The sequence below is a fragment of the Lasioglossum baleicum genome, unplaced genomic scaffold (assembly GCF_051020765.1).
Source record: "Lasioglossum baleicum unplaced genomic scaffold, iyLasBale1 scaffold0034, whole genome shotgun sequence".
In the NCBI taxonomy this organism is placed as follows: Eukaryota; Metazoa; Arthropoda; class Insecta; order Hymenoptera; family Halictidae; genus Lasioglossum; species Lasioglossum baleicum.
This window is the reverse complement of record NW_027469094.1, coordinates 784,403-793,747: the sequence shown is the minus strand read 5'-3', so window position 1 is coordinate 793,747 and position 9,345 is coordinate 784,403. Positions and strand designations below refer to the sequence as shown.

Sequence of the window (9,345 nt, the reverse complement as noted above, 5' to 3'; positions counted from 1 at the left end):
ACGCGGCGGATTGAGCCAATGTTCTCAGAGATATGCGTGTGCAAACAACAAGTATTTACCAAAATATGACTCCGGCAAACCGTCAACCTATCTAATGTATTTCGACGTTAACAATTTATACGGTTGGGCTATGTCGCAACCTCTACCGTACAGAGACTTTCGATGGGTGGAGGACATAGAGAATTTCAACGTTGAATCCGTTCCAATCGACAGCCCTGTAGGATACATTTTGGAGGTTGATTTAGAGTATCCTAGTGAAATTCATGATGCTCACGCGGATCTACCGTTCTGTCCGAGTCACGACACGGCGGCCGACTCGAGCCGGCAGAGAAAGTTGATGGCAACGCTTCGCGATAAGGAGCGATACGTTCTGCACTATCGGTATTTACAGCAAAGTTTAAAGCATAACCTAAAATTGAAGAAAATTTATCGAATTCTAGAGTTTCAACAATCGCGATGGTTGTACGGCTATATCGATTTGAACACGAAATTACGCGCCGAGGCGACTAACGATTTTTCTAAAAATTTGTTTAAATTAATGAACAACGCTGTGTTTGGAAAAACAATGGAGAACGTTCGAAATCACGTGAACGTGAAATTGCTTTCCCGATGGGACGGTCGATACGGTGTCGAGCAATTGATAGCCAGACCAAATTTTCACAGTTGTACCGTGTTTTCGGAGGATTTCGTCGCGATACAGCTAAACAAGCTGTTACTCAAATTCCACAAACCCATCTACATAGGCATGTCCGTATTGGATATATCAAAAACTCATTTGTACAGCTTTCATTACGAGTACATGTATCCCAATTTCCAACAAAATTGCAAGATTTTGTACACGGACACGGACAGTCTGATATACGAGATCGCTTGCGACGATGTGTATGAGACGATGAAACGTGATATCCATCGATACGATACAAGTAATTATGTCGAGAACAACGCGTACGGCGTTCCGATCGCGAACAAAAAGATGCTGGGATTAATGAAGGATGAGAACGGAGGCAAAATTATGACTGAGTTCGTGGGGCTTCGCGCGAAAATGTATGCTACTCGCGTGCGCGACGACGATGATACCTGCCGCGAAACGAAAAAAATTAAAGGCATTAGGACAAACGCCACAGCCAGAGATATAAGTTTTGAAGACTATGTCGAGTGTCTTCATAATCATACGGAAAAGAGCATTAACAATAAACGTATAATGTCGGTACAGCATCGGGTGTATTCCATAGCTGAAATGAAATTAGCGTTAAGTCCGTACGACGATAAACGGTATATCTGTGATAATTTGGTCACTACACTTCCTTGGGGACATTACAATATCGTTTCATTGCCATAAAAGGAAGTGTTGGGATGGAGATTGAAAAAACTTTGTTGACCGCTATCTGTAGCAAGGAAGTGGTATGTAGATTAATGGTTCTATAAAACAATGCAATCCGAGCGTCAGGCCGAATAGTCGAGCAACCGCCACGAAAACGTTAACATCGTGAGAGAGAGAGTGAGACGGTGAAAAGTGTGGGTTTGAACGATGTTCAACCGTCGTCAGCTCGACATCTGTCAAAAAATTGACGAGTCTGTGAAAAGCCAAGATGATATGTAAGTAGAAAAAAAGATATATAAAAAAAAAAAAAAAAAAATGTGAAAGAAATTTAGAAAGATGTCTGAAAAATTAATCTGCTGTAGATATTCTCAACCAGAACCGATCGATTTGTCAACTAGTTCCCAATCACGTTCCGTACGGATTTTGTGTAGAAGATATTCCATAGCTGGGAATTATTTCAAATATTTGGAACTTGGCATACGGATCGGAGAGGACATTTATGCGGAGCTAGCTATCGGTGATAGCCGTGGAAATGAACTTCTATTTTCAATTAAAACATGGAGAGAGTTGCTGCGCGCGAAACCGATTATTCAAAGCAATATGGAGCGCATAAAACTTGGCGATAATTTGACCTTGGAAATGGTTAATCTGAATGGACGGGAGCTAATTAAAATAGCGAACTCAACCATAAATATATATATTACTGAGAAAACTATGTGTAACATATACAATTTAGAATTTTGTATAGATAGTATGTATATAGGATTAGTAGACAACGTTCCGGACGTTGCTGCAAAATTTGCCGATTTCGTTGTTATTTCAAAAAATGTTAGAGTAGAAAATTTTATCAAAACAATTGTCGAGAGCCGGTCTTTCGATCAAAACTCGCTAATAGATTGTGAACTGGTGACTTTGGGCGCCGAGGTTATAGCGCTAGAAGCGTCTAAGCGATGTTAATTTCGTGAGATTTTTTTTTTAAAAAATGTAAAACTGATTCAACATCACGTCCAGGTTAACAGTCTCGTTCTTTATCATACTTTTGCATCATCTGTTACTGGCCTGAGTTTAATCACGTGATCACCACCTTACTTGATATGCACAGACTAGGATTTTTGAAGGAATTGCTCTTAAGATTCGAGAACTGACCTCTAGATGACAGAATTTTAATTCTGTTATCACTGCATGAAATTGCTCTTAAGATTCGAGATCTGACCTGTTCATGGCAGAATTTTAATTATGTTATGACTGTATTATTTTGTCATCAAAACAATTCTCTGATCACATAATTAAAATTCTGCTATCTAGAGGTCAGTTCTCGAGTCTTAAGAGCAATTCCATGCAGTGATCACATAATTAAAATTCTGTCATCTAGAGGTCAGTTCTCGAATCTTATTTTCAATCCTTTCAATATCCCGCTCTATGCATATCAATTAACGTTGTGATCACGTGATTAAACTTGAGTCATGAAACAGATGATGTATGGTAAGATAAAGAACGAGACTGTTATCCTGGACATGATGTTTTGATTTTACATTATTTTATTCAAAATAAGCGTGTTACTGAAGTACATGAAGTTTTATATCATTTAATAGAATAAATTGGCGTTACTGAAGAATGTTGAAAAATGTAAGAGTGTTACTGAATGCATATGTATACTGAAGATTAGGCACACACATGTAAAACTGATCGAACACGATCTTCTTAGGAAACACTACCTTTCCTCTGTCTCACTTAGATAACCTGTTTTTGGCAGGAGTTTAATCACGTGATCGCCGCTTGATTTAATATCCACAGACACCTTATTTGGTATACACAGACGTGGGATCTGGAGGAGTTGCTTTTTAAGATTCGAGAACGAACCTCTACATGGCTCGAGTTTAATTCTGTGATCACCGCATTATTTTGTCATCAAAACAATTCTCTGATCACATAATTAAATTGTGCTATGAACAGGTCTCATTCTCGAATCTTAAAAAGCAACTCCTCCAGATCCCGCGTCGATGAATATCAAATAAGGTGTCTGTGGGATATTAAATAATGCTGTGATCACGTGATTAAACTCGAGTCATGAAACAGATGATCTAAAGTGATACAGGGAAAGGCTGTGTTACCTACGAAAATCGTGTTCGATCAGTTTGATATCATTGAAAAAAATGTAAGAGTGTTACTGAAGAATAGATCAGTTTTATATCATTTAATAGAATAAATGTATGAGAGTGTTACTGAAGAAGAAGAAGAAGAATGTTGAAAAAATGTAAGAGTGTTACTGAAGAATACGTTAAAATAAAAAAAAAATTTATTATTGTATAAGAATTTCCTCTCTCTCTCTTTCAGGTCAGGGGAAAAAAAAAAATTGAAGAATACGTTTTACACATTATTTATTAATAAAAATTACATGAAAAGATCTTTTATAAAAAAAGTAGAAATCATATTTGAAGTTTTAAACTATAGCAGTTTTAGATATCCACGAATTATGCGACGCGTCCAACCCTAACCATTTTACATATATTTTATTTCCTTTTCTGCGCAATATTTTTTCAATTAAATATACGTCGGGGTATTTAGCCGCGTGTATCTCGTGTTCATAAAATCCGCCGGCGATAGGATTGTCCTTTGAATCGATCAAGAGGTACGTGACAGGATTCGTTCGTTTCACCGTGATGATCTTAAATATTTCCGTCGACCAGTTCGGCGTGTATCCTTTGTCGAACAGAGTTTTGAATTTGCTGACGCGCACGCGATCGCCCACCTTGAATTTGGCGGGGCCGGCAATCTTCACGTTGCTGTACACGGTGGACAGAAGATGCTCAGCATTTTTACGGTTCACATCCGCGGGGCGCATACGGGTGGTACGGTGTTTTCGATTATTGTAGTCCTCGATCAGCGTGGGAAGCGCATCGATCCAACGATATTTTCCGCTCAACGAGAAATATTTCCACATGCTGTTCTTCAACGTGCGGTTGAAACGTTCTACGACGGAAGCTTTCATAGCGCTGAAGGTCGAGTAATGACGGATGTTGTGGTTTCTCAGATATTCTTGGAACTGTGCGTTGTAGAATTCCTTGCCCATGTCGGTCTGCAAGTTGTTCGGAGCTCTGCCATCCTTCTTCAACGCGGACGCGAAAGCTTTACACACATCGCTCGCATTTTTACTCTTCAAAGGAACCGCCCACGCGTATTTGCTAAACACATCGATTATCGTAAGAATGTATCGATGTCCCCGATTATCTCGCGCATATTGCTGAACTTCGACGATATCAGCTTGCCAAAGATCATCGAATCCTCGCACGATCACCCGTCTACGCGGGAAGAAACGTCTCGCCGGGGCGTGCAGCTCTTCTACCAATTTCACTTTTTCTTTACTCATCGCCGATTAGTCTCTTTTCAATCGATTCTTTCCAGTCCTCGAAGCGTCGATGCACTCGACTATCTAGCTCGTCGAAAGCTGCGCGTATCATTTCTTGTTGCTGCTCCTCGATACGTCGCATTTGCACATATATTTCTTCGAATTTCTCGTTTAAACTTTTCTTGAAATCTTCAAATTTCCCAGTTATATTTCCCTCTCCCGTCAGCTCGACCAATCTCTTGTGCATGCTCTCTCTATGCATTTCAAATCTCTTATCCAATTCCTGACCGGTTTCATAACCGCCAGTTGCGAATTTTTGTTGCATATCCGCCACATTGTTTTCAAGAAGCATCAACTTTCCCTGGCTCAACTTGTCCGCGGTCACCGTGTCCTTCACATCACTGATTTTACCAAGCAGCGTATTCTTCAAGTTTAATAGTCTTCTTTCCAACTTGTTGTCGATTTTATGTTCCACGGCTGAAAGTCTATCGCTGAGTTTATCGGAAAATTTCGCAACAGCGTCCAATTTTTCATGATCCACCCTCTGCTCGTACTTCAATACTTCGATCAACCTGTCCTCGAGCTCGATAAATTTTTCACGGAGAATTCCACCATAATTATGCTCTATCTTCGTTTCAAACTCCAACAGCTTTTCTTGATTCTGTTGCATGCATTCCTCGATGTCTTTCAGTTTCGCCACCATCGATTTATCGGCGAGCTCGTTGCCCGTTACGATTTCATGGATGTGCTCGATCTTGTCTCGCGTGTCGTGAATATCCTCGGCGCTCTTATTAAATTCGTCTGCAAACACTTTTTTCAACAAATCGATCGTCTTATCGACGTAGAGTTTCGTTGCCGAATCGTTCTCGTCGGTTGGTGTCCCCAAATTTTTAATACGTTGAGATTTCGCATCGAAAAATTCGTTGTTGCTAGCCATCGCTTTGCTGCTGGCGACAAGATCATCCACGTAGCCTTTCGTTGCCGCGTCAGTCTTCTTAGCGGGGGCTTTCACATTTTGGATAGATAGAAACTCCGCATCGAAGTACGCGTCTTTTTTATCCGTCATGATCACAGCGTGTTTACGTATCGAGCTTAAAAGATCCAACAACAATCTATTGAACGGGATGGGATTGTTCGCTTCCTTGCAATCGAAATTCCGTTCTTCCTTGCCGATATTCGACGTAACGTCCCGAATAACTTTTCTTATAAGTTCGTAGGATGATTTGTTAATGCTCATCGTGATGAGATAGAGAGAGAGTACGACGTTTCCTTCTTGAATTGCCACCACGCAATGACATGATTCTCACTCTCTCTCTCGCTCCTTCTAGGGAGGTGGTGGTGGGGAGATGCCATTGTTATATTTTAGAACTTTCTTAGAAATCTTGAAATGAGACCTGGGAGGGGGAACCTCTGATCTAGACTTACCACACAGTACTTGTTCTCGCTACCTAGATATGGAATCGAGCTCTTACTGCTTTGTCCAGTTTCTTCGTGATTTCTGACCTAAACGTTTCGTTAGAGGTTTTCAGGTCTTTGTCCAGTTTCTTCGTGATCTCGGACCTCAATGTTTCTTCCGATGTTTTCAGGTCTTTGCCCAGTTTCTGCACGATCTGGGACCTCAACGTTTCGTTAGATGTTTTCAGGTCTTTGCTCAGTTTCTCCACGATTTCGGACCGTAACGTTTTTAGTTGTTTGTTCAGTTTCTCCATGATCTCGGACTTCAACGTTCCTTCGGATGTTTTCAGTTTTTTGTCCAGTCTCGTCACATTGTCCAACACGTATATTTCCACCTTTGATTTAACATATTCGTCACCGCGTTTTACAATGTTATCGACGTACGATTTGGTCGCCGCGTGATCGTTTGCGGTGGGATACGCCACACGCTCGATCCCAGCTCCATTCGCATCGTACAAATTAGCGTTGTTCAAACATATTGCGTTATCGTGTACATATTTTTGTAACGAATAGAAAGGAACATCCAACTTTCGCTTGTTCGTTTCACGAAACGATGTACCAAATTTGTTGACATACATTTTTTTAGACTTCTTCGACCGCCTGATATGCTGTTTCCTGCGAAATACCTTATCTCTTGCTACCTTGCGGTTTTCCTGCCGTCACCAACTCGTACAACTGCTTTTCGATCCGTAGTATTTGTTGATATATCTCGTCCAGTTTCGTCTCCAGATGATGAAATCTCAGGTTCCAGTTTTCACCGTCGTCTTCTCCTCCCGAGGATATCGTTTGATTCGTTTCGCAGCAATTCAAACGAACGCGCATTTTATCCAGCCGCAACAATGCCACAATTTTATCGACTGACATGTCGTCAACTCGTAAGCTTTAATTTATAATTAAACCAGCCTCGCGAAGTTCCTCGATTATCGACATTATTTCGTTGTTATGCCCCGAATGGCCGGCATTCCTCGAAGCCGTCAACAATCTCAGACGATCGACGAGTTCGTTCGGATCGTCCCAATGCACGTAATCGATTGGATGGTCGGTCACGCGCATAAAAGTTGGAAGCTGAATACCCCTTCCACTTGGCGACGAAAACAACGGTTTTATAATTTTTCTATACTTGAAACCTTTGTTTCCCATTATCTGATTCCCGCGTCGATGCGCTTGTGTAATAACGAGAATTCTTTTGTACGCGTTCTTATCATCCTCGGTGCACGCCTGCTCGTCGGGTACTTTATTGAATATCAATTCGTAAAGACCGCGAGTCCCTCTGTACCGTAGCCCTCTAATGATGATATCATCGTTGTTGGCCACCTCAAACGTTGAATTTCCCAGCATCAGCTTATCGTCCTGCAGATATACTCCGTACACGTTGTCGGAATTTTTCGTTGGGCCGGTAAAAAATTTTTGTAAATATTCGCGCGCCAAAGGTCCGAAATTCTCGGATAGCTGTTGATTTTCCTCGTGATGAATTTCAGGATTTTCAAAAATATTACGCATAGAAGATTCCAAAGATGGAGTGCGCGGTGATTGGAAGGTATCCTCCTCCTCCTGTCGCGGTACCATCATCGACTCGTCGTCATCGTCGTCGTCGTCGTCGTCAACATATATATTTCTCGAACTGACTTTGTCATTCTTTTTCTTCTTTATTCTTCTTCTTTTTTTCATAATGGACGACGGCGTTCCCTTAATATCTGAGAATCTTCTTTTTTTTCGCAATGGAGACTCCTTAATGTCGTCGAACACGTTGTCGTCGTCGCTCGGTTCGGCGGTAGCTGTATTTTTAACTAACTGTTTCAACGGTTCGACGATCGGTTGTAAATTTGCTTGCAAATTCTCCTGGGTAGCCATTTTCCCAACTTTCAACGCTAAATACTTTTTCCGTATGGTATCGCTGGTCTTCGCTATTTCGTTCGCGATCGAAGCTCGCAGCTTCTTCTCCTTCGACGGCATATCGGAACTCCTCTTCTTCTCCTTCGACGACATATCGGAGCTCCTCTTCTTCGATGACATATCGGAGATGTGACTCCAACGGCTCTTATCGAGCAAATGTGTCCGTTACAGTACGACAAACTCGTTAAATCCGCGTCTGTAACGACCTCGACTGACAGGACTGTCTTTATCGATTACGAGAAATCCATACCTCTTTCGCCAACAATTCATGCATAACGCGCTAAACGTTTCGAACGGCATATCGGTATTTACATGATCCTGATGAACGTGTCGCAGGTTCATGACATCTTGTTTAAACAGAATCAGCAGATTAGCATTGTCGCGAATTAAATGTTTAGGTATTCTCGCATACGACTGTCCCAGGTAAAAGCAATCGACGTGCGAATGTCTACCCATCGCGAAATATTCTCGCATGATATCTTGCTCATCGCACGCCACATCGTCGAAGATGAATATCGAATCGGGCCGTGCTTCTGCGGGAGGGATTACGTCAACGTTGTCAGCAAACGCGAAGTAGCCCACATCCTTCCCCACGGATGAGAACAGTCTGCTCAAGTATTGGTATTTTGGCTGACGCAACGATTTCGAGTACACGTATACATTGGCGAATCGTAATCCGTTCGCGCTCTCCAACAGGCTAATCATAACGTTCGTTTTACCACATCCTGACGGACCGCTTATCACACATCGTACATTACCGGGTAACAATGATCCATGTTTTCGCATCGCCTCGGAGTGATCGTCGAACGCGCGATGCGTCGGAACACGAATATCCAAAGATTGCTTTACGAAACGCATGCTTCGATTGATTCGATGGGTGGCGGGTAGTATTTATACGAGAGCTCGAACATTGTTGGTATCAGTCCCCCTCCGACCCCCGTGAAAAAAGGATTCGTGTTCTTTTTTAAAAAACAGTTTATGCCGCGCCTCGGTAAGGGGCTTTTAAACAGAGCTGTAAACGCGTTACCGTTCGAATTGCATATACCTAGTTATCAATTCTGCGGTCCTGGTACGAAACTGCGTGCACGATTAGCCCGTGGGGACCGTGGAATAAATCCGTTGGACGCTGCCTGTCGCGAGCACGACATAGCGTATTCGCTGCATAAGGATCTGGGTGATCGTCACGTGGCCGACAATATTTTGGCGGATCGAGCGCTACAGCGCATAAAGTCCGGAGACGCTTCGTTCGGAGAGAAGGTGTCTGCGGCTGCTGTGTTGGCAGCCATGAAAGCTAAAACGAAATTAGGCATGGGCCTAAAGAAACGCGAGA

General features: G+C 42.2%; 1 protein-coding gene across 1 annotated transcript; it reads left to right on the top strand.

Moving 5' to 3' along the window:
- The first annotated feature begins 471 nt into the window (after positions 1 to 471).
- LOC143219514 (uncharacterized) lies at positions 472 to 1,405 on the top strand. The gene has a single exon (XM_076445455.1). The coding sequence runs from the start codon at positions 539 to 541 to the stop codon at positions 1,337 to 1,339; it is 801 nt and encodes a 266-aa protein (XP_076301570.1). The 5' UTR covers positions 472 to 538; the 3' UTR covers positions 1,340 to 1,405.
- Positions 1,406 to 9,345: the final 7,940 nt, after the last annotated feature.